At 44.1% G+C, this 26,317-nt stretch overlaps 1 protein-coding gene across 5 annotated transcripts in view; it reads right to left on the bottom strand.

Moving 5' to 3' along the window:
* The window catches only part of nrg2a (neuregulin 2a), an 81,514-nt gene that overhangs the window by 4,628 nt on the left and 50,569 nt on the right, over positions 1-26,317 (bottom strand). For 3 of the 5 annotated variants that reach the window (XM_085420519.1, XM_085420520.1, XM_085420518.1), the window contains exons 4-10: positions 16,501-16,621; positions 7,134-7,192; positions 3,607-3,630; positions 1,819-1,921; positions 1,441-1,564; positions 1,206-1,333; positions 189-410 (exon numbers count right to left, since the gene is read on the bottom strand). In XM_085420519.1, coding sequence (XP_085276645.1) covers positions 189-410; positions 1,206-1,333; positions 1,441-1,564; positions 1,819-1,921; positions 3,607-3,630; positions 7,134-7,192; positions 16,501-16,621 — 781 coding nt within the window. Of the gene's footprint in view, positions 1-188; positions 411-1,205; positions 1,334-1,440; positions 1,565-1,818; positions 1,922-3,606; positions 3,631-7,133; positions 7,193-7,621; positions 7,699-16,500; positions 16,622-26,317 lie in introns of all 5 variants that reach the window. The other 2 variants (XM_085420517.1, XM_085420516.1) reach the window with 2 other exon arrangements.

Raw genomic sequence — 26,317 nt, 5'->3', positions numbered from 1 at the left:
TGTTTCTCACTCTTGCCTACCTTAGCGTATTTCATCATCATGCCTGCTGTGTGTCAGTTTCCACTGAGTTTCTCAGAGTGCCCTGACTGGCCTCTCGAGGCTGAGAGAGAACCAGCAGAGAGAGGAAACTTCTCAAAATATTCATGACAAACCCAGTGCCATATCAGCCACACAGGTCTGGTCCCCACCTGTCGCTGTGCGGAGAGTCTCCCAGCGAGTCGAAGGAGTCCCCGTACTGCAGCCTCGGCCGATGGGGGTCAGAGTAACCACAGTGTGCAGCGCGCCGTGCTCGAGCCTCCATGCACGCAGGGCTGCTGCATTTACTGGTCCCCACGGATGATGACATCATTCCCGGCGAGTCAGAGAGGATACTGTCAGAATGTTCCAGGCTCCATGTCCGTTCCTCATGTCTGACAATAAAAAAAGACAAAAAAATAGGTGTTAACATGCACACACCCCACAATATGTCCAAGTTTCACTTTTTTGTCCTTTTTTTTTGAAAGAGTGCTTGATAACAAATCTGCGGCTGTCTCTGGAGGAAGAACATTTCCACAATTCAACTGCAATTCCATGATCCGTTAGCAAAAGTACCAAGATATTCAGCTCTTATCTCTTTTGATCCTGTTCCTCTCTAACCTGCATATGAAAACTTAGTCCCTCACAGCGACAGGTCAGTCATAAACCCTTTGATTAAGTTGCTTCTGAAGAGAAGTCCACAAGAGCTTTCCAATAGAAACAACAGAAGAAAACCAAATCTTCAGTAGTGCAGACTAATGCATTCAGCACTCGTTGGCCTCTGTGTCTTTGCAAATTCCCATGTGAGAAATCCTGGTAATACTTTCAGCTGTGACTCCTCTGCCAGCACTACTTTTTCCCATCTTAGATCACTTACAAATTTAAAATCGTGTCTGTTACAGATAACAAAGCTTGCCTTTTTCAGCAGAAATCAGACAGACTGTCTTACCTCACCAGCAATTGGCTCACTCTGCAGCAGCGAGACTCCTGGTGTGTGTTTTTTAACGATTCTATTCAGATACTCTGCACTGTTAACAATTTACTTACATCGGATTGTAATGATCAACTAAAACCGAGTGTGCCCTTTAAATATAGGAACTTGTCTCGATGAATCAAACTCTTCTATCACTTTGTGATTGATTCCCTATTTGCAAGAGGCAGTTATGATGACGCACGTGCTGGATGCTCACCTGTGAGTTGATGAATGAGCTCGTGTGGAAGAGTTGTGAGATCTGGAAGAGGCATGACTGGCAGGAAATGAGCCCTCTGTAGCAGGCCGTATAACACGTTCAGTCGCAGGGACATTCTTTGATATGTACTGCAGGTGGAGAGTGAAAAACAAAAACGATTGTAAAGAACAAAATCCATGTGGTGTAAATTAGTCTGTGTGTACTGCAATAATGTAAGGAATCCTCGGAAACATACATCTACCATAGGGATATCCTCCGGGCCGGGTCCTGGGTGATTGGGTCCATTAGCTAAGTTACGATTGGGATGTTCTGGACACATGTTTTGTCGCAGATGATTGTGCATCCTGTTTCTTTGTTTCCTGTTGAGAACATCTTGGTCATTCCCTTATTATTTAATCACCTTTTATTAAGTCTTTTTGATTTACTGTAACACCTACAATAACTATTTAAACATGCCTAATAAAGTAAGGGTGTATTTTAAGACATAATCTATCATTTCCACCTGCTGAATGTCACAAGGACTGGGAAGTACACGAATATTTACGGTTTTGTATATTTATTAAATTAAAGAGCAGGAGTACATCTTCAGAAATCATTCATCATCTGGACTTACTTGGTTTTACAGTAGGCAACCACACACACGATGCCCACGACCAAGAGAGCCACACAAATACCCGTGATTGTCAGGACTCTTTTCTGGTAGAGTTCCTCTGCCTCTGTCAACATCACACACACACACACACACACACACACACGCACGCACACGCACACACACACACGCACGCACACACACGCACACAGAAATGACAGAGGAAAAAAATTAGCTTCTTTTCTTTAAGGTGGTTATGGTGTCACATCTACACATCTATTTTTTTATTTTTTACTAAATCCTGAGCAGAATGAAGCATCATCCCCCCTTTCCCTTCACACTTAAACCTCTTCTTTTGCATAATCACAAATGCAGCAGATGCTGCTGCTGCTCCCTGCGCTGCAGTAAGGCGGCGTAGGTGGGGGAAGGGCATTGGACTGTTGGAGAGTTAGACTGTTCGATCAAACAACTCTAAAAACCAGCTATTTTAAATTGCACCATGCATGATAAAATGAAAAATATTCAATAACAAGTCTTAGTCTTGGTGTCTTTGGTGGTCTACTATCTCACTCACTCACTTACAGAAGCGATCATCTGCTCAGGCATTCAGTGAAACACAACGATGAGATCACAACAATTTTGCAAAAAAATTTGTCAAACAAGAGAAATTAGAAATGAAATGAAGATGAAATTTGATTGATGCTTTTGCTTTTCCAGAGAAGAGCTTGTAAAAGGTTGACGTAGATTCTTTGTTTCCCCTGGGGGGAAATAATGGAGGCAGTGTAGTCCCCAATTAATAATGTAATAAGAATGAATTGAATCTGTGCAACCATCTCAGGTTTCCTCCTTTCATTCACCAGTAGCCATTTTACATCAGCATACCAATTTGTGTCAACCTTCTGACGCCATAAATAAATCACTGAAGTCAGTTTATTTTTAGCTGCAAACTCAGTGATATTTCAACAATATTGCTTTTAGCCACTGATATTGAATTTGAAACAGAGGAAACGATACTTGTGTTAGTTTAATGACACTTATGGTCTACTACTAGAGTGCACTTGTGTAGTTGAAGCAGCGAGATCTACTATTAATTTTATACTCCCAACCACAAGAGGACTTTTCTGGAAAAGGTAGCAGGAAACAAAGGCTGACGATGAAAGAGGGCAGAAAGAGTGTCTGATAGAGGAGAAAGTGTAGGTTCTAAATATAGCATGGCATGCTCACATCACAGCATTTTACAGCATCCCTGAAGGATGATCCAAACCAGAAACGTGTCATGTTTTATACTCCGACATTACATTTCAGCTACACTAATGACGAAATGATGTAAGAGGCATGGTCAGGATCACACATAAAAAGAAAGACTGAGGTGGCATATCAAAGAAAAAAAAAAAGAGACGCTAGAAATGAGACCAAGAAGGTCGGAAAGATAGATCCTAATATTGAGCAAATCCTTGGGTATAGCTCCAAACATGACAGATCATGCTTGTTACAGATGGAATGAGGAACTAAAGTCCAAGGGGAAAATATGCTCTTGTAAGTGAGATGGAAACTGAGTTAATGGTATTTTTCCATTGCACGCGAATGAGAGGTGGAGGCGATTACATCCATGTTAATGATGTTTGATGAAGGATCAGTTGCATTGACTGAGGGTTCGTCGCCGTAATAAGTCATGGCATGATTGTTTGAGAGATCGACTTGTTAATCGGGGGACGATATGGTCACACCACAGACGGAACACGAGCAATGTCAAAATGAACGACATCTTAGTAGCTATGCTAGCACTGAGAATCAAAATGGATTGTTCCATACCCATAAATTCAATCCCAAGATGCTCTGCCATTGCAGAGAGTTGGAAGGTGGGTGGGAGAGGGGGGGAGAGACACAAGAAACAAAAGACCAGATTAAGAGCGGCACCTTCTAATATAGAAGTGGAGCAAGTACAAATTGGCATTACACAACACTTGTTGGTCATTGTCAGCACGACACGGTCAGTACTATCTAAGACGAGACACAAGCATGCAACACACACTTCAAACCACACTACGTATCAGTATCACTACCACATATCACTACTACTAATTCTAATAAAGGGATTTTTGATTTCTTTTTACTACTTTTTAATACTCTTAATAAAACTACAATATTCTGCTCTTGCTTGAAAATTATATCCACTCTATATCTCAGCATACGGGGCCTCAACAAGATCATTTCCTTTTTTTGTAATTTTCTTTGAGTTAGCTGAAAAAGCTGACTAACAGTAAGTTTACAATAAGTAATAAGTTTTCGCTCTTTTTTTGATACATGTTACCAGTTGCTGTGTTGGTCCAATTCAGTAATAATGCAGTGCCAAGTAAAGGGAACGTTTCCAGATATGATCAAAGGAGAGATGACGTGGCCCTGTGTGAGTCGCTTAGTGTTTATTACTCCTATAAAAGGCTGATCCCTGACAGCAACCAGGTGCTAGTGGTGAGCACATCCTATAGATGCACCCACTGTGGTAGGTGTAGGGTTATTTAAGCCTGTTCTGCTTTCGTGGCGGATCTGTTACCAATAGTTGCGGCTCTCTAAAAACAAACAGGACGTACTCGTAATCTTAACAACCAAAGATTGCCTGGAGTCACTACCGCTGTCGGCTTTGTCATCCTCAGTCTCCATTTATAATCACACGTAGCGTCTCTGGCGGCACGTGAGGGGGCTGAATTAACCCCGCTTATTTTCTTTCCAAATGCAATGATGCAGAATTTTGCCCAAGCATGCAGCCACTTCTGAGGGACTGTATTTATCTTGCGCCACAGTTTTATGTTTTACAAGTAAGTCTTGAGGTTTATGTTTTATGGAGCGCCATATCATTGCATAACCAAACAAAATCCTAAAAGGGAATGGGATATTAGGTGCATAGCAACTGTTTGGGAAAATATGCGTCATCTACCGAGATTACCTGTGCTTTCAGTTTTCTGCTTTCTAAAAATGCAACACTGTCAATTCCAGGACACACCCATCACATGAACAGGCAAGTTAAAAGGAGTGTATGTGCACTGTGTTGGAATAATCATGAAGAATAAGAAGAATTATGGCTTGACTTTATATTGTATGGCAGATAGAGGCCACAGGGATGTCGTACCAGCTAGCAAGTCCATATTTCTGGCTCCTCACTTGCTTTACTTGGGCTAAAGCAATTCCCAGCTGTTCTTATGACAACATGCTCTTATTTAATCCAAGCACTTATGGCTGAGGAGAAAAAAAGCCATCCTCCTTCTCTTTTTTATCTCCTGGGGATGGGAGGTGCCCCTTTCGGGACGCAGGTTTTTAACTATGAAACGGATGTGCGTGAGCACAAGGGTCTGCCTTTTAAACTAAAATTTTAGCAGTTCTACTTGATTGTAAAGACTAAAAGCCAAGCTGTTCCCATGATAGTGTTGTAACGGAAAGAGGGTGCACGCTTTTTTTTCTCTCTCATTGTTTTACTATTTGTTTTTATCATCTTCTGTCTGTTTTTTGATTACTTGGTTGTATAACCATGCAAAGCAAATAATACAAGGCTGGTCTGTACTTGTGTAGCTGGATGAGAACAGGAAATAAACGCTGTCCTTGATGCACAGCTGCGCTGAAGTTAAACAGAATGTAGAAAAAGTGTGTGAGTGTACGGGGGAGGAAAAAAAAGCTCCCACACAACACTGTCTGCTCTGCCAGAAAAACAAGCAATTTCAGCACAGTGCATTACAACTTAATGTGAGATGAAATTACTTGTACTTAAGAAGGGGTTTTTTGGGGGTATTGTACTCTGTGCCAATATACAACAAACAGAATGTGTAAGCTTGAAAAGTCAGACTACAGGGATGAGCATTAGGAAACTCCAAACGCAGATGCAGTTTGTTATTTTCTGAATGCAATGTTACATTAAATCGCAACCATATGGGCTTGCAAAGGCATGATGCTGCCATTATCCAGCATAAATGACAGTCTTTGGATTTAATTATATATCATTTTTATACTTGAACCCTGTGCATGCAGTGCTTTCCCTAAAGAATCAAGTCCAGACTTTTTGAAATTTCAGTCGTTACGTTTCATTAATGTCACGTCTCTCACTGTACAAGTAATCACCAATCAAGTAATACTGACATTTAAACGCTCCACAAGAATCCCCACCATGTGGTTGGTTTTTAAAGCTAAAACCCTTAAGGGCAATATCAATCAGGCCATAGTTGTCCACAAAACGTCCTCTAATCTTAGTATAACAACGCAGTTGATAGATGTGTTTGCAGATGTTGCCGTGTGGGATGGTGCAGGGTTTAGTTCTCTAACCCCAGGCTACTAAAGCTGCTTGACATGGCACTCCAGTACAGTGTTTGGACTATCTGTCGTGCGAACACCATTTTGTTTCTTCTGGATCAGCGTGTTATAGCAGATGTAATTGGCTAAATGTTCTTGTGTGGACCTAACAAAGCTTAGTGTTTTCTACAGGCTGGCTGTGATTTAGGTCCTCCGCAAGTTATCCACTGGTCTCAAAGTTAAACAAATAGTGCTTCACATTTACCATCTTGGCTAATTTTGAACTAATGCGAGGCAGGTGCTGTAAAGTTTTGCGGTAAGTGGGCCTTTTCTTTTGGAATCCATGATTATCTCCGACATCAAATCAAATCAGTGTGATTTTGTTTTTTCATTTTCATATTTGATCTTTATATTGATGATAACGGTTACGCTTTCACACCTGTTTATCAATAGTTAATAAATCCTAGTAGAAAGAAATGCACCATCATTTCAGCTTCAGCTGGTTGCAGCCTCTCAAATAAGGGCTCTTTACAAGCTTGCTGTTATCAGTTAGTGCTCCACCTGATAGAGCCAGTCATTTGTCATGCTTGTTAGTTGCGACTAATTGTTTGGGCCTGGCTTTCCATACAAGCTCTACTTAGGGTCAAACGTGCTTGCATGTTTCAAGCTGATTGCGAGAACAGGCATCATTAGTAAGTGGGCTAAACAAAGTCCTTTTGTAATTATTTTGCCATTAGACTGTGTCGTTACATGCAACTTGCGATGTGCAAATCAACTTGCACAAAGCAAACTCACACCCTGACTCGCTGCTGTCGGCCTCGCTACGAACTCTTATTCTGCGAATGCGCATGCAACGCACTGCACTGAGTCAAAGGGCACACAATATTACATGCAGACCAAACACAGTAACAGACTCCACTAATCTATGCCAGCTTGTGAATGAGTCACCAGAGCAGACACAGACAAAACTATTAGGTAATAACAGGAAATTAATGCGGTCTCTACACCCAGCATGCACGCGTGACACGAGGACAGACTGACAGTGACAGAAGAGGAAATTGACATACGGTAGAAACTGGCCATAACGTAGGTTTGACAGCGATCACCAGTAAAGTCATTTGGACACCTGATGGAAAGAAACAAAGCCGAAGAAAGAGAGAAGGAGGAAGAGGGTGGTGAAAGAGTGAGAGAAAGGAAGAAAATAGAGGGGGAGAGAGTGGAGTGAAAAGGACAGTGTGAGTAAGAAAAAGTGAGAAAGAAGGGAAGGGGGGGAGAAGAGGGGGGAGAGAGGAAGAGAGACACAGAATTAGAACAACAGAACATCTACAGACAGCAGAAGCAGAGTGTTCCCTTTGGATGACACCATCGTGTGCATGGTGTAGTGCACAGCTCAATGCGTGTTGACCTGAGAAGGAGGAAGAGGAGGAGAAAGAGGAAGAGATCTGGTGGGGGGGGGGGGGGAGTGGGGGGGATGAGGAGGGCAGCAAGAGTCCACAGAGGTAATCCAGTGACAACTGTGTCTCTGTTGTCAGCTGCTCATATCATTTGAACATACTTTTGAAAGGATTGGGCATGTACACCCGCAGTGGCTCAGTCTGTAAGCATCGAGGGCCGAAGTATCCATCCGGACATCTGGGAAGGAGCAGACAAGTGTTATGGAAAAGGAAAAAAAAACACACAGAGAGTGAGGTTGATTTCAGGGGCTTGAATCCCTTCACACACATTTCTGCAAAATGTCACAGCATGTTTAAACACACAACAAAACAAGTAACAGCAACAACAAAAAAACTGCTACCAAACTCACAGTAAAGTGCAAACAAAGCAAGGAGGGCATCCTCTGCTGATGAACGTGCCCAATTTCGCAGTTTTAAATTGATCTCAATCTGCACAAAAATGTAATGCTTAGCAGATGCTGCATCTCTCTGATAAGCTAGCAGCTCCCCCCCCCTTACAGACACACTGACAAACAAAAAAGGGTAAAAATATACTTCAGCCTGGGCTCTCATCTTGGCAGAGGAATTAAAAAAGAAGAAGAAAAGAGAAAGAACCAAAAAAAACCATATATAATGACATATAATAATAATAATATGGGCTTTTATAAAAAGAGATAAATGTGATTCAGGATACTGACAGTCCCATGGCTTTCTGAACTCTGTCTATGGGATGAGAGAAGAGCAATTTTCATGAGTGTATGGAGAATAAGAATGTAGCTTGGGATAAACCAGGCAATGTTTTATAGGTAATCAATAAATCATTCCTTGGAAAGCAGTGAAACAGAGCTGAAAGTTGGGAAATGTTTCTCTTTCTCTTGGAGCCTGTTGGAATCCTTGTGGATGTATCCATAACCTGCAAACGTGACTGTTTTATAACTGATACCAGAGCACAGAGTGTTAAAGCAGTCAGATCAGGAAATAAGGAAATAAAATCCCAAATTTTAATTTCCAGCTTGGAAAGGAAAAAAAAATGAATATGTAAATGTTTCTTGGTAAACACGCGAGGATGTGTTCAGCTGTTCTTTGAAGTCAGCGTCAAGACCAAAGTTTCAAATGTGTGGCTGCGTTAGGTTTTTGTTACTGAGGACAGACTATCATCACCATCAGGAGCGTTGGGTTAAACCACATTTCCTCATTATAATCTCAATTTGGATGAGAAGTTGGTCTTTTCAGGGCCACCAACAATCTACCCAGAGCCACAACTAGACCACTGATCCAACAAATGTGATTTACTGGGTCCACACAGTGCCTCCTGGGAGCACCATAAATATTCGGCAATGAGTTACTCATCCTGAGTGATGGTGTTTAACTGGGTGGGGGCGGGGGGGGGGGGGGGGGGGGGGGGAATTGCGCCACCTAGGTCGAGGAAACTTGGCTGAAAGATGAAGGAAATAAACTGTCACGGGGTGCAAATGACCACAGAGGTGCAGAAAATAAACATGTAACTTTCAGGAGGAAAACAAACACTTTGCAATGTTTATGAAAATGTTCTACAAACTGTAGATACACTGAACTTTCTCAACTCATTACCCTTCTAATAAGTTCCATAAAGAAGTGATAACTATCGTTCTCTTAGGAAGACACTTCTGTTCAACAACTTTCATTGTACTTGTATCATCATGTATAGAACTGAAACAGTCAATTTATTACATAATAGTAAAACTTCTAATCACTGTGTCTCTGATGGTTTGCTGCTTTTCCTTGTTTTGAATCATTATAAACGTAATTTTGTTGGATTTGGACCGCTGGTCAGACAGTAGGAAGCAAACTGAAAGACAGAAAAAAAAAAATCAGGTATCTGTAACGAGCATTACCCAGGAGATCTGTGAGACCTGTGGAGTATACGCCCGATTTAAAACCATCTCAGTCAAATTTTGAGCACCTTTATTCGAGCCGTTTCAGCTGATTCAAAAATATAACAAGCACATAATTAGTTGAGGGAAGCCACAATGTCAAGATTGGCTTGCAATCCAAGCACATCAGAAGATCTCACTGCCAGCTTTTTTCACCTTATGCTTAAGCTCATATTCTTGCATGTTCAATCATCAAATTTCATATGAGGTACCTATTTAAGTTGCTTTCACCTTCCTTGTAAGCAACTAAAAGTGTAGAAAAGTCCCAGATTAGAGCCATACTAATAATCTTCTGCACGCCAGAGTCCTGCAGATGGAAATAATTATTTTCCCTTTTTGGCTGCAGTGGTCCTGACTGAATGTACACAACTAACAAATACAGTTCTTTTTTCTGCACATTATGCATGCTTTGCATGAAAATAACAGCAGGTTTCAACTTTCAACACTCTTCACATCATTTCACCTTATCACATCACTGTCAAGGTCTGCGGAGGCAGACCGTGCGGAAAGGTGTGTGGTGGACCCAGGTGCGAACACAAACGGGGATGCAGGAGTGGATTCCAACAAAAACGAGCCTTTTATTACGGCTGAAAAACTCATAGAAAAGAACAACAAAGTAGCTGAGGGAAAACCTGAACATAGACTGGGGAACTATGACTCTAATGAGATTTAGACAGCAAAATGCAAACTATGGCTGGGATACTACGACAAGGGGTAGGGGAGATAACACAGACGACGCGACACAGACTACATGAAACACAGAGGCTAAATACACATGAGGGATGATCAGGGGAAGTGGATGCACACGGGGAACACGGGTGACACTGATAATCATAACAAGACACGGCAGGAGTGAACGTAACACTGATGGGAGATGGGCAAAGTAAAGCAGGAAGTACAGAGGTTCAAACAGGAGGAGAGAGAGCACGGGGAGAACGCAGACATAACGGGCTGGGGAAAACATAGAATAAAGCACAAAGAGAGACGAGGGCTCATAAATACACAGAGGGGCACACAGGGGGTAAGAGTCACGAAGGGAAAACACATAAGGAACAACGTAACAGATCAACCCAGGAAGCATGGCCTAAATAAGGAACAAAATACAAAAATACATGAAAAACTAAGAATACTGGGCCCACATGGCCCAGGACCATGACACCACCCCCCCCTAAAGGGCTGGCTCCCGACAGCCCAAACCCAAGAAACAAAAACAAAAACAGAAAACAACCCACCCAGGGCGGGAGGCGGGGGACCAGGACGGAGGGACCAGAACGGGAAACAAAATAAACAACAGAAAACACGGGAGCACATGACCATAGTCAAAACAAAGTTCAGGGGGCCGACCCAGAGCCCACAGGCACCAGAGTTCACGGGTCACACGGTCGGGGGGCCGACCAGGCGGGTGGCAGAGCTGGTCCGGAGGCCGGCCGCGCGGAAGGCAGCGGCGGCGGCGAAGGAGACGACGGAGCAGTTCAGGGGGCCGGCCGCGCGGAAGGCAGCGGCGGCGGCGAAGGAGACGACGGAGCAGTTCAGGGGGCCGGCCGCGCGGAAGGCAGCGGCGGCGGCGAAGGAGACGACGGAGCAGTTCAGGGGGCCGGCCGCGCGGAAGGCAGCGGCGGCGGCGAAGGAGACGACGGAGCAGTTCAGGGGGCCGGCCGCGCGGAAGGCAGCGGCGGCGGCTCTCCAGTGTCAGGCGTACTGGCCGAGGCCCGGTGGGCACAGGACCAGTCGAGGCGGGACCAGGCGACGCACAGGCTGAGGCTGCAGCGGACGAAGGCTCTGAGGCTGCAGCGGACGAAGGCTCTGAGGCTGCAGCGGACGAAGGCTCTGAGGCTGCAGCGGACGAAGGCTCTGAGGCTGCAGCGGACGAAGGCTCTGAGGCTGCAGCGGACGAAGGCTCTGAGGCTGCAGCGGACGAAGGCTCTGAGGCTGCAGCGGACGAAGGCTCTGAGGCTGCAGCGGACGAAGGCTCTGAGGCTGCAGCGGACGAAGGCTCTGAGGCTGGACCAGGCGTAGCAGAAGGTGGCTTGATGGGCTCCTCGGGCCCTCCAGCAGACGAGGCGTGAGGCCGGACGGACTCCTCGGGCCCTCCAGCGGAGACGTGAGGCCGGACGGACTCCTCGGGCCCTCCAGCGGAGACAGGAGGCTGAACGGGCCCCTCGGACCCTCCAGCTGACGAGGCTTGAGGCTGAACGGACTCCTCGGGCCCTCCAGCGGAGACAGGAGGCTGAACGGGCCCCTCGGACCCTCCAGCTGACGAGGCTTGAGGCTGAACGGGCCCCTCGGGCCCTCCAGCGGAGACAGGTGGCTGAACGGGCTCCTCGGGCCCTCCAGCTGACGAGGCTTGAGGCTGAACGGGCCCCTCGGGCCCTCCAGCGGAGACAGGTGGCTGAACGGGCTCCTCGGGCCCTCCAGCAGACGAGGCGTGAGGCTGAACGGGCCCCTCGGACCCTCCAGCGGAGACAGGTGGCTGAACGGGCTCCTCGGACCCTCCAGCAGACGAGGCGTGAGGCTGAACGGGCCCCTCGGACCCTCCAGCAGACGAGGCGTGAGGCTGAACGGGCTCCTCGGGCCCTCCAGCAGACGAGGCGTGAGGCTGAACGGGCCCCTCGGGCCCTCCAGCAGACGAGGCGTGAGGCTGAACGGGCCCCTCGGGCCCTCCAGCGGAGACAGGTGGCTGAACGGGCTCCTCGGGCCCTCCAGCTGACGAGGCTTGAGGCTGAACGGGCCCCTCGGACCCTCCAGCGGAGACAGGTGGCTGGATGGGCTCCCCGGACCCTCCAGCTGACGAGGTAGATGGCGGCGTGGGAGCCGCGGAGTCCTGGATGAGCTCATCCGAGCTCCCAGCAGGAGCTGATGCAGAGCCAGAGAGATTTGAGACCCCTGGCTGAATGTGAAGCTGACCAGCGGACCGTACTGCTATCGGGGGCTGGGCTACAGGAGCTACTGGGGCCTGCGCTACAGGCGGCACTGGAGCTACTGGGGCCTGCGCTACAGGCGGCACTGGAGCTACTGGGGCCTGCGCTACAGGCGGCACTGGAGCTACTGGGGCCTGCGCTACAGGCGGCACTGGAGCTACTGGGGCCTGCGCTACAGGCGGCACTGGAGCTGACTGAACTGAGGGTGGCGGCGAGGGAGCTGACTGAACTGAGGGTGGCGGCGAGGGAGCTGACTGAACTGAGGGTGGCGGCGAGGGAGCTGACTGAACTGAGGGTGGCGGCGAGGGAGCTGACTGAACTGAGGGTGGCGGCGAGGGAGCTGACTGAACTGAGGGTGGCGGCGAGGGAGCTGACTGAACTGAGGGTGGCGGCGAGGGAGCTGACTGAACTGAGGGTGGCGGCGAGGGAGCTGACTGAACTGAGGGTGGCGGCGAGGGAGCTGACTGAACTGAGGGTGGCGGCGAGGGAGCTGACTGAACTGAGGGTGGCGGCGAGGGAGCTGACTGAACTGAGGGTGGCGGCGAGGGAGCTGACTGAACTGAGGGTGGCGGCGAGGGAGCTGACTGAACTGAGGGTGGCGGCGAGGGAGCTGACTGAACTGTGAGGGGCTCAGAGCGCCGGCGGCGAGAGTGCCGCTTCTTTCTATCCGTGGAAGCGGGCGGGGTGAGCGGTGGAAGTCCCTGGCAACTCCGGGGACCCCCGAGAGCGAGGCGCGTTCCCCGAAAGACTTGCTCACAGTCGGGGGTCAGCCACGGCTTCCACCGGAGCTTCTCCTCCAGCTCCGCGAGAACCACCTGCTCCCGTTCAGCGATGTCCCGGGCAGTGATTTGTGGGGACATCTCCTCAGAGCCGAAAATCACTGCTGACACGGACTCGGAGGCGGCTTCGGCCAGCGGTTCCGGCCCAGGCGACTGCTCTGACGACACCCCGGACTCTGGCTGCGCTGACGTGCGGCGGCGACGAAGGCGCCGCTTCCTCCTAGCAGCGGCTGTTGACACATTGATAGCTGTGACGGCTGGCTCCTCATCCTCCGACCACATCCGTGCCAGAAAGGAGGCTGGAGAAGCGAAGTCCGAACGAAACGGCGAGGGTGAGCGGCTCGTGTACGAAGGCATGGATGGTAGCGACCCCAGGTTGCGTCCGAGTCTCAGTGAGCCAACTTTAATCACCCCGGAGCCGCAAGATGGTGGAGGCGGTGATGGGGAAGTTGCGTGACAGCGGAACGGTGGTGACGCGGCCCGTGCGCTGGGCGCCTGCTCCTGAGGACGGGGTTGGAGGATGGTGCGGAGGTAATCAGAAATCAGGGGGGGTAGCGCCTCCCACAGCCAGGGGAACACGGTTACGCTCACCCGCAATGGGTGAAGCAACTCCTCCGTATCCTCCTCCCCGGAACGCTGCATCCACTGACAGCATAGCGCTTCCACTGTCTGAACGACCTCCCTTCTCTGTGTCGCTGGGTCCATACTGGTCGCGTCGTACTGTCAAGGTCTGCGGAGGCAGACCGTGCGGAAAGGTGTGTGGTGGACCCAGGTGCGAACACAAACGGGGATGCAGGAGTGGATTCCAACAAAAACGAGCCTTTTATTACGGCTGAAAAACTCATAGAAAAGAACAACAAAGTAGCTGAGGGAAAACCTGAACATAGACTGGGGAACTATGACTCTAATGAGATTTAGACAGCAAAATGCAAACTATGGCTGGGATACTACGACAAGGGGTAGGGGAGATAACACAGACGACGCGACACAGACTACATGAAACACAGAGGCTAAATACACATGAGGGATGATCAGGGGAAGTGGATGCACACGGGGAACACGGGTGACACTGATAATCATAACAAGACACGGCAGGAGTGAACGTAACACTGATGGGAGATGGGCAAAGTAAAGCAGGAAGTACAGAGGTTCAAACAGGAGGAGAGAGAGCACGGGGAGAACGCAGACATAACGGGCTGGGGAAAACATAGAATAAAGCACAAAGAGAGACGAGGGCTCATAAATACACAGAGGGGCACACAGGGGGTAAGAGTCACGAAGGGAAAACACATAAGGAACAACGTAACAGATCAACCCAGGAAGCATGGCCTAAATAAGGAACAAAATACAAAAATACATGAAAAACTAAGAATACTGGGCCCACATGGCCCAGGACCATGACAATCACCTTACCTCAACCTAAAAGTTTCTATCTGAAAGTGAAGGAGCTGGGAATAAAAGTAGGACTAGCTGTCTGCAGGACTTGTTTAGCCAGAGAGTAATACCCACTGAAGCCTGGCCTATATTGAATGAGATGGCTGTGGGGCAACAAATCCCTGCAGGCCTTCACCACTGCATTATCCAACTTTTCTGGACCCATGCCCCAGCCGTGAGTGAATTAGCTGCAGCAATTGAGTTATTGCTGCCTCCAATTTGTACACAGCGTATTGAACGGCTGTTGCAGCCATGTCCTGCTTGCTCGTCGAGCATTCTTCCTGCGGCCAACTGGGCACAGAAAGCCTTGCTAGTGTTTCAGCTCTATATCAAATCAGCCAAAAGGATTATGTTAGCATATGGTTGAAGAGAAAATACATCAGAATATCTGACAACAATGCAAGCAGATGTCATTTGTTTTGTAACTACACAATAAGGTTTAACTGATTTTTACAACTAAGGTAACCTATTTTTTTTCCTTTTGATTAACTAATACATACAGCTGTGCTCAAAGGTTTACATGCACTCACCAGTGGCAGTGGTAGATTACACAAAGTGAATGGAATAATATAGAAGTAGGACTACCTGCTACCTTCACCTTAGATCAACAGCTAGACAGTTGAAACGTGTAGACAGTTGCATGTTCCAACAAGAAAATGATCCCACAGACACATCAAAAAGTGAAGTTAAAAGTTGGGCCTGTGCCAGGAAACCAACCACTTTAAACAAACTCTACCAATTCTGCCAAGAAGAGTGGTCAAATATCCAGACAGAATTAATCCAGGTTGTTAACTGCTACCAAAAGTGTCTGATTGAGGTGTAACTTTCTAATGTACATTTAACCAAATGTACGTAGGAAAGGTAGTGAAAATCTTACATAAATTTAAACTTGTGCACCAAATATTTGTTTTTAAAGTCATGAAAGATGTATGTTGTTCAACTAAATCATTAAAAGCCAAAATTACCATGACGTTCATGCCCATATTGAGTGTAAATAAAATTCTGAATACAACTGTATTTGGGTCCAATAAATGTAAGAAACTCTAAATAACAGTCACAGTTTCCAAAGGAACGGTTTTGAAATTGCTTGTTTTGTTTGATCTACAGCCCAAAATCAATGATTTTATTTTAAAATAGCAGCAGATAACCAGCCAATAGTCATTCCCAAATCTAAAACCAGTGAACATCTGGCTTTTATGACTAAAAATGAGTAATAGTTAATGCAAGTAGTTGCAGGGCGTTTTTCTGATTACTAAATGACTAATCAAGAAAGTGGTTGTTTCATCTCTTAAAATAAATTTTTAAAAAACAACAAAAACTGTTAGTCCTCTACAAAGAAAACCACTTGTTTAGCTTAACCTCTCGTGCACATGGTCCCAAATAATGTTGATTTCGAGGCTAACACAAACTCACATGTAAATGTCAAAGAAAAAAAAGGTTGTTTCCGTGATAATGTCAACCTGTTTTCCTCCTGAAAAGCTAAGATGCATGGTTCCTCCAACGCACTTTACACACAGGTCTTGATCCCCTTTGCCAAATGTAAGCAATGATTCTATTTACCTCATTGGGGGCCTCTAACAGGCATAAATATTTGCTCGCGACTAAACCAGTGACTCATGACATTTTGAAAAGCCTTTTAATGTGCGGCCCTCCTGTACACTAAACATGACTTAAAAGGATGAGTGTTAAAATACACAACAGGTGGGTAGTTAGACAAACTGGCAGCATATTCCTGTGATGCGTCGCTGCTGCTGCTGAAAGAAGGAAGGGGAATCGAGCTATACCACAAAAACAAAAAGCAAGGTAAAAACTTGTAGTTAGATAGCTGAAGATGATTATCAAAGTCAAGATGCCGTAAAAGAGCCTCTAATTTGGACTGTGGGACAAAACATCTGTCAAACAACAACGGCCAAGAAGAAAAATACTTGAAAAGAAAAGGATAGAAGAGATTACTCACTTGCAGGAAAGCTGATTTATACCATGGAAGAAGTAACAGTCGCCGCCATTCACACAGTAGGCTCTCTCTGTGTCGTTGCATTTTCTGGCATGGCCTGAGCCTGGAGATAGCGTTGTGGTCACTGAGAAAAAACACAGAGAAGAAAATGACAAATTACCTCCAGCTGACCCAGTGGATCCTTTATAACGTCAGCTTTATTTCCTTTATAGCCACAGCCAGATGAATAAACAATAATTTGCAGTCAAAACAAGGAAACGTCATGATAAATGAACATGAAGAGGATTTTCATTTAATAAAAATTTGTTAGTTTTTCTTGTATCTCTGCAAGACTAATATGACTTTTATGTGTGTATCTCTAGTTTTTCTTAAAGAGTTACTTAAATGCCACACTTGTAATTCCACAAGGACTCTTAGTCTTTCATGTACAAATGTAATTGTTTCTCAAAAGGAGTGTTGACATTATCTCAACAAGTTCTATGAACAAAGATAAATATTTCCCTGAAGTAGCGTAGGAGGTGTTTATGCCTCGACTCAGGTCCTTGGAGTGGCCTGAAATGTCATGTATCTGCACTTAATCCCCCCCATTGAACAGATATCTGTTTGGGATGAAGTCTGCTCATCGGAATCAAAATAGGGATGTTTAGAGGAATGAGAGTGCTGAGAAAGGTTCACTGTGGCAGGATTGGGCTTGAGAAGGGTGGAGTGCACCTCACATGTCAGATACTGACATGTGATGGAAATTGTGTACCTGCTGTCAGACGATGTTAGTACCTTGGGAGAATGTGGCTGTTAGGCATAGAGAAGTCTTCGGCTGGTAAGAGTTTTACACTGACAATATATTGGCTTCAGCAGCCTGACACTCATTTTATCAAGCATAGCCACTGGGTTTACTGTAAGTAATGTCAGTCCTGTGAAAACTAAGCACACTCCCTGATTCAGAAGCTTGTAGAAACATCTTTAGCAGCAATACCTTGAATTAATTGCATCCTATACTTTTATACTTTTCATCCCAGCCTCTATCAGTCTCTCACGTCATTCTGCATCTCAATCGCGTGAAGGTCTGAACTTGGTCTGACTAGGTCACTGTAGCATCTTGATTCTTGTCCTTTTTTAGCCGTTCTGTTGCAGAATTGCTGCTGTGCTTGGGATTATTGTCTTATTGCAAAACCCACTTTCTGCCAAGCTTTAGCTGTCAGACAGATGGCTTCACATTTAGTCTAGAACACCGATACATAGAGGTGGTCATGGTCCACCAGTGACAGTGCGTATGAGGTGTGTGTGTGTGTGTGTGTGTATTGTACTGCCATGAACTTAACCAGTTAACATGCCAACTCAGGTTTGGAGTCTGAGATCTAGTTTTGGATTTTTTCCAATCTCTCTAAACATTGCACAGTCTGTTCTTCTGAAGTATTTGCTGGGACATTTGCTTCTAGGAAGATTATAGCTTACTGTTAACATTAGCAACTAGCAAACTTCCAAAACATCTGCTTTTATACAGGTGCTCACACATTAACTGAACATCAATTAATCATGTTCAATTGACTAGCAGCACCTGGCTGCTATATATCTTCTTAATGCTGAACAAAGCAATAGGGCGTACATAGTCTGATCAGGAGGGCTAGCTCTGTGGTCGGCATGAAGCTGGACACTCTGGTGACAGTGGCAGAGAAAAGGACATTAAAGAAACTGATGGACATTATGGACAATGCCAGGCATCCTCTGCACACGGCCATTAACAACCAGAAGAGTCTGTTCAGTGACAGGTTGCTTCTCCCCAAGACAAGAACTAACAGACTTAAAAACTCCTTTGTCCCACACGCCATCAGACTGTTTAACTCCTCTCTGGAGGGGAGAGGGAGGGGAAACAGGTGGACAAAGGAGGGGGGAACAACTAAGCTGTAGTGCCTCTTCACCTCACTGTGCAATACCTTTTGTGCAATACTTTTGTAAATAGTCAACAGTGCAATAGACCTCAATACTTGAAATGTGCAATTCACTTGTATTTTTAGTTTTTATTTTTTTATTCCTATTTATTCTATTTATCCCCTTCGTATATTGTATTTATATGTGTGTGTGTGTGTGTGTGTGTGTGTGTGTGTGTGTGTGTGTGTGTGTGTGTGTGTGTGTGTATATATATATATATAATATTCTGTAACTCTGTAACTTCTGTCGGTGCTGTGCTTTTTTGGAAATCGAATTTCCCAGAGGAACCCACCCGAGGGATTAATAAAGTTCTATCTAATCTAATCTAATCTAATCTAGTACATAGAGTCCCGTGAAAACGTTCTTCTTCACATGCCAGATTGGCTGTTTTCCGTAAAGACATACTATACCCTCCGGCTGGAGAAGTGCGTTGCTTACTGCAGAAGCTCACCTCTGGTTTGGCTACTACATTAGAGGTTAATTCCCATGCTTATTAGGATAGAGAAGCAAACAAATGATATCAGTCTGTGCGTCATTGCCAGTATGAGTGAAGAGCACGAATAAATCAGAACACTATATAACCAAAAAATGTTTTGTTCTTTACACATGCAGTATACCAAAATATATCAAATAGCGTGTCATTGCTGGGCAAAAATTACTTTGTGAATAAAGTACAACATCCATCCATTCAATGAACAAACAAAGACATAAATCCACTTGGTTAAATCGCGATGAGATAAGTCGATAAAAGGTGTTATTTATACCTAGCATTTCATTTTAGAGGTAAAATTTTACTACGGTAAATTTACGATGTCACGCTGTTCTGCCAAAATTCCTTAAAAAAAAGTAATGCTCCCAAGACAACACCACACCTATTTATTATCATAGGTCCAAATATTCCTAAAATATTTCCAGGTTTACCCATTGATCAGAACCACTTCATCACCTGATGTCTCACTTGGAGGACTGGTTCGTAAAACACTTCATTAAAAAAAGAGGGGAAAAAAAATCAGAAAAAGCTGTCGGGCAAACCCTTTTTTAAAAAAACCAAAAAAACCTCCCACGCTCAAAATGGAAACTTCGTGCAGGATTCAAGTGCAAAACCTGTGCAGGAACATGTGGACAAACAAGCTGCACAAGGCTGCAACCTTTCCCAGAATGCACCAGTGGAAATCAGAGGAGCGTCGTAGACAGATCATCAGTCTCCACAGGACGGGTGGACGCCACGATACTCGTAGTCACAGATAATCTACGGTCCACCTGGCGTGCATGTGGGTGGACTGCGGGTGGAAAACAGATGACCCACACGGGGAGGTGGAGAACATGCAGACTTCACATAGGAAAGATCAAGGCCTATATCTGAACCGTGGACAAGTTCTGCTGTCAATGTTTATTTTGCTACTGGTCATACCAAATTAGTTCCACAGTAGTCACCTTTTTTCCCTCTTTGTCATCATTTTCAATGAAAAAGTGAAAAGTGAAAAAACAACTTCCTGCACTTAGTTGAGCTGTTTCACATAAAAAGAGTCAGATGCAAAATCTCAAAATTACACATATTTTTTGTCTAATAGGGCTGCTAGATACATTTTAACTAACTGAAACCTATATTTGTTAAGATCACATTATTTTTATACAGAAATAAATGACTTAAAAAAACCCCAAATAAACCAAAATAAGGTATACTGGTACGGGTAAAGGCGCTATTTTCTTAGCTGTACTCCTTGTTATAAAATGTTCAAAGTGAAGATCAGCCCTGTGTAAGCTAACTGGAATGAGGGCATTTAAACAATATATCCAAAATCCCTGTTTTGGATTAAACTTGATAAATAGCTACAGTTTGCGAAGAGGCTTTAAATCTGGACAGCTGTAGCATGGGGCTTATATTTTTATTGCCATACAGCTGAATGCTTGCAGGTGGAGACCACACATCTCCTCAGCCGACAAGGTTCATTTACCTAAACAACAAACACCACCTGCAATATTAAGGGGCTTCCTAGAGGAGCAGAAAAATTCCTGCAGACCACAATTTACACTCCATACAGTGAGAAGAACAGCAAATCCAACTGACTGAAGGAAATTACACACTAATATCGCTGCAACGATTCATTAAATATATCAAAACAATGAAAGTGTTTAATGATGACTTAACAATTTGGCAAAAAAAATAATTCCTGGAGTTGATCCCACTTTCAGAAAACTATCTACTTCTATTTTACTGAATCTATTCTCTGCCAAATGTTTAAAATGAATTTAAATGAATCATATAAAAGTATTATTTGTATAACTTTAATAAATGATCTATATAAACATACTCCTACTGGCATGGAGGAATTGATGATTTCTTAAGAAAAAGGTCACTTTACATATTTTAGCAGGATTCAAGCACTGCTTTCAGTGGGCTTCAAAGATTGCAGTTATCCTAACATTAACATTACTATTGGTTTTCAGTCATCAACATCTATGATGTAGCACAGTGTCCCAGTTTTATCCTCCCCTACTCCTTTTCCCTGCTGTCCTCCCTTCTTTCCTTTGTGTCTTCCAGTTACTCCCACATAGCAGACCCTCTGCTTTAAGAAAAGTGAAGAAAAAGTTCCAGTTTTTGCACACTGTGTACAGAAAGCTTAGGAATTCTTACTAAAAAAGCATACACATATACACCGTCAGCAGAAGCGTATAATAAAACAGTTGTTGATGTTTACGGCATTCGAGATACAAAGTAAAATGATCATGTGTAAAATTACAAAAACCTCACTATCCGTATTATTTTCATAACAGTTATGGTTTAAGCTTGTGAGCAGGACGGCCTAAATAGGAAACATACAATTAATTTCAGAGGCAGACTAAAAACTTGAAAACACCAATAGGAGACTCAGTGTTTTAAATTGTGTCAGATTTAAAGGTTTACGGCAGTTAAAGGCCAACACACAGGACCTGAACTGATGCATCTATAAATCATAGGTTCGTGCACTTTAGGGTTTATGATAAACTTGTAAACTTGACAAAAGCATGTGTAAAAACCCTGCTGAGCTGCAGTAAAATATCTAAAAACCCTGAAATGCTGAAGGCTAGCTTTGCGCCCAGCAAGCTATAGTTTTTTTGTTTTTTTTTTTGCAAAACCAAACTGTTTGGTTATTCCCATCATCATGCCTTCTGTCAATAAAATAGATATTTATATTTTAAGAGAAATTGAATGCACCTGGAGTAAAACATTTTATATAACATATGTCTGTGTAGGTTCTCAGTCATCCAGGCCATGGTAATCTAAGGAGCTTGGAAAAACAGCTACTGAACCTCTTTAAGTTTTTTGAAGATGCTTCACTTTCATCCGAGAAGCTTCTTCAGTTTTAAGACCAAATGGTCGAGAGTCACGGGTTTTAGTCCTTTAGGGTTGTTGACCCACTATTGATCATGTGTCTCATCACATGTGCCAAGGCATGACAACAACACCAATGAAGCCTTAAGATGAGACCCCCCAAGTAACTACAAAAAGAAAGTCATCAGTTGCCAAAACAACTTGAAAAAATGATAAAGCCATTGACCACTCTACCTAGGGCTGCACGATTTTGCATAAAATGAGAATCACGATTTTTTGGCTTAGAATTGAGATCACGATTCTCTCACGATTTTCTTTTCCAGTATAAATATTTATTGCACTTATTAACTGCACATCAACTTCGTAACAATTGAGACTGAACATAAAAAGAATAAATAAACATAAAAACAACAAATGTCTCACGTTTTGTTGTTGCCGCAAAATGTTGTACTGCTTGAAATTCCGTCTCCACCGTTGCTCGACACTGCGTGTATAGAGCAAGTAGTGCAACAATAGAAAAATAGTTGCGGGACGGCACTGTGTAGCGTTTGTCTAGGGTGTTGATCATTTTCCTAAATCCCTCGTTTTGCACAGTGTTGATGGGAGCCATATCTTTGGTCAGGTGATAAGTAATAGCCTCCGTAATTTCTTTGTGCCTGCGGAAGTTCGACGTGTATAGGGAAGCGCTGTATAAGGTTCCCGTTATTGATGTTTGGGTGGTTGACCGGAAGGATTTTCTCCTGTCACTTTCTCGTCATCCCTGACGTGCTCTCCGTTGTTTTTTCCCTGCTAATTTTAGCATCACACCGCACAGCTTCTGTATCACGTGGTATAAGGCTCCGCCCTTGTCATTTGTTGAGCAGGAAGAGTGAGCGCTTGTTTTCATGCAGATTACGTCCCGGATCAAAATGCGGTACAATCGTTGTCTTTTTTTTCTTTTTTCTTTTTCTTTTTTTTTTTTTTAAATCGTTGTCATTTGGAAATGAGATTGCACATAAGTATGAATCGAGATCGCGATTTTCTAACGATTAATCGTGCAGCCCTACTACGTACCACTGTCTGTACCCAGGGATGCTATACCCTGTTATACCCTGGAGTCCCACCCAGCCACCTACAACATTTCCAAGCACCTCGTCACCATCCTCTTGTGGGGAACACACCCCATCACATCAAAAACTCCCCCTACTTTGCCAACAAGGTTCAGAAAAGTACACTGGATCCAGATGAAACCATTGTGTCCTTTGATGTGGTCTCTCTCTTCTCTTAAAAGATAGCGATCTCTGCCTTACCACCACATATTTTAAATACAAAGAGGGTTTCTACAGACAAAAACATGAGTGTTCCCCAGTGTCCCCAGCCTTTACATGGAGGAAGTGGGAAATAAAGCTCTTGGCTTTTTCAAAGGGACAGCACCTAGCCACTGGTACAGATACTTGGATGACACCTGGATCAAAATCGAAACCCAAAAAGTAGAATCCTTAATTCTTCACATCAAATCAGTGGATAAAAACATAAAGTTCAAAAGAGAAGATACAAAGGATAACAGCCATTTCTGGACTGTGCTGTGAGCATTGAGGAAAATGGAAACCTTAACACTGAGGTTTACCAGAAGCCCACACACATGGACCAGTACCTACTCTTTAACTCCAATCACCCTCTGGAACAAAAACTTGGAGTAATCAAGAAAAGGAACACACACATGTAAAGAAAACTCTTAAAACATGTAGTTATCCCAACTGGGCTTTCATCAAATTTGCAGAGATGCACAGTAAAGAAGGTCAGACACCAATTTGTCATCCTTTATGTAGCAGGTTTATCAGAGAAACAACCAGCCACAGCTCAGACAAAAACTGGTTCATCCCAAAGACATAACTCCCAAACACAAACTAAACAACATACTATATGCTGTGAAGTGCAGTGAGAAATGCTCAGACCTCTACGTTGGAGAGACCAAACAGCCACGTCATAAATGCATGGCACAACATAGAAGAGCCACCTCGACGGGACAAGACTCAGCTGTACACCTGCATCTAAAGGATAAAGGTCACTCTTTCGAGGATACTAATGTTTTGGACAGAGAAGACGGGCGGTTTGAAAGAGAAGTGAAAGAAGAACAGAGGTGGAGGTTTACAACACCATCTGCCGCTCACAATCCAGTTTTTAACACCCACTCACATCTTGTGTCAGTTGATCTCAGTAGGTAAGGCTCTCCATGGTTTCACCTCTGATGATAATGACCCACTCCCTTTTTCACACCTTGGCTCATGTGATGAGGAACATGAACAATAGTGGATAACGACCCTCTTAAGGGACAACTCCCACTAGGGCTTAAATACTTGGGACTCTCCAATATTTAGCTTTAGAACTGAAGAAGCCTTTTAGATGAGACGTGAAACGTCTTCAAGAAACTTAAAGAAGCCCAGTCACTTTTTCTTTCCAAGCTCCTTAGTTTATATAACATATATAAAATTGTATATATATTTATATTCCTGCAATATCTATATTCATATTCATAACATTTAAGGTATGGTACAGATGAAGGGTGAAGACTTAAATATGCTGTAGTTGAAATGTTTTTGACCTTCCTCCCAGAGTTGGAAACACATGATTTAAATGTTCCTATAACAAATAAAACTTTCGGCACTCTACTATGAAGAAACATTGCATTAATACAGTAAACGACCATCCAGTCACACGCACGCGGGCGCACACACACGCCTTTGAAGCAGTCTCGTTGTCTGCTCCACCTCGATATGTTTACAAGAAAAGGCTCGGGTCACGTCACGCCAACGCCACAATTTCAGGAAGGACGTACATCAAGTGCAGCAGGGAAAATAAAATGAGGGGGGAAAAAAAATAAAAAGACTACCACAAAAATATTGCAGGTGATGGTTATCTGACTTAATGGGAAACCCATACAAGGAAATGGTACATGCAGACTCGGTTCCAGAGATGAAACAAGAGCAATGTTTTCTTTCTAAGATCTACTTCAGCCAATAGAGTGTTTACTCAGGCTGCACCACATGTTTACATGAGATTAAAACTCATGACAAGACCTAACAATTTATTGACTTGGTTAGAGATACACATTTAAACAACAGAGAACATCTCATTTAAGGGTGTGTGATGCAGATTAAAGAAAAAAAAGTGTTTGAAATCGCTGTACTACTGAAATATAGTTAGCATAAGTACAACGTTTTTGACTTTTTAGGAATACATTTCTGTAAATGAGAGGAGATAACTGGTCTGGTAACAGACTGAGTTATTCTTCAAAGAACTGCAATACAACTGCAAACGCTCCAAATGGTTTCCTTTGATATGAGAAGATAATCTTTTTCTTTTACTACTTAACAATATCACGCAGAAAAGCCTTTTTTTCCCCCCCGAGTCAGTTGGGGCCAGCACAGTGGAGCAGTGGTCCTGGTTTGAATCCGAGTTTCCATGCTCTCCCTGTGCTCGCACGGTTTCTCTCCGCATACTCTGGCTTGCTCAAACAGTCCAAAGACATGCATGCAGTTAGGATGATTGGTGATTCCAATAGAGCATGCATCAAAACGTTAATTGGGGATTGCAGAATGGCTGCTGGTGTGAATCTGAATGTGAATTGCTGTCTGTCTCTATACGACAGCTCTGCAACAGACTGGCAACCCGTACAGGGTGTACCCCACCTCTCACCCTGCGACAGCTGGAATAGGCTCCAAACCCACTGTGACCCAGAATGGGATAAGCAGAAAAGATGAATGGACTGGATAACTGGTCAGACCACCAACTAGAAAGCAATAATTCAAAGCTTGATCTTTATGTTTATGGACTCATAACAGATTTAATTACTGTTGCATACTGTCATCCTGAGATAAGACGTATGGAGTACAGTCTTATCTCAGTCGCTGTATCTAAAAGGACTGAAATGCTTCATAATCCTCACTGGCTTTTGTTCTTCTCCTTTTTTTCTGAGGGTTTCATTGTTTAGTTGCAATAAATCACATCAGTTTTGCATCATTCATCTCTCTGACCTCTGAAGAGCGTTCTGTTTGTGTGGACTAAAAATGATCCTCACAATCTTGCACATATTCAGTGATAAAATAATTACATGGGTTCAGGTTACAGTTTTATGGTGTGCGAACAGCACCGAATGACAAAGGATGATCTGCGGTGGACTCACCTCTAATCATCGAGCGCGACTGCGGCGAACAAACCACTGCAATTTTTGTTGACATTTGGAATAATAACATGTGTCACGAAGGCTGTATGTGTTCATCACTGCCATGCAGCGCAGCTGTTCAGCTGGGTTAGAGTGCTAGTGCCTTTGCATGTGCTTATTAAAGAAAATTGACATCAGTAATATATTTTTGTATTTTTTTTTTTTATAGAAAGACACGGTGTTACTCAAGCAATCTGTTTCATTAACTACTAACAAAAATAATAAATAAATAAAAAGCCCCTCTGTTCCACAAGCTCCAGTTATTCCTGTCAACTGAAGGGTTGTTTTCTCCAGTGTCTGAAGTGATAATTAACAGAAGCACAACAGCGGGTAGCTCTATTAACAAAAATAGAGTCGTCTTATCCAGAAATGAACAGTTT

Source organism: Rhamphochromis longiceps, linkage group LG10, assembly GCF_057381845.1.
Source record: "Rhamphochromis longiceps isolate RC_006_pf linkage group LG10, R_longiceps_female_GT1.1, whole genome shotgun sequence".
In the NCBI taxonomy this organism is placed as follows: domain Eukaryota; kingdom Metazoa; phylum Chordata; class Actinopteri; order Cichliformes; family Cichlidae; genus Rhamphochromis; species Rhamphochromis longiceps.
This window is presented reverse-complemented; position numbering and strand designations above follow the sequence as displayed.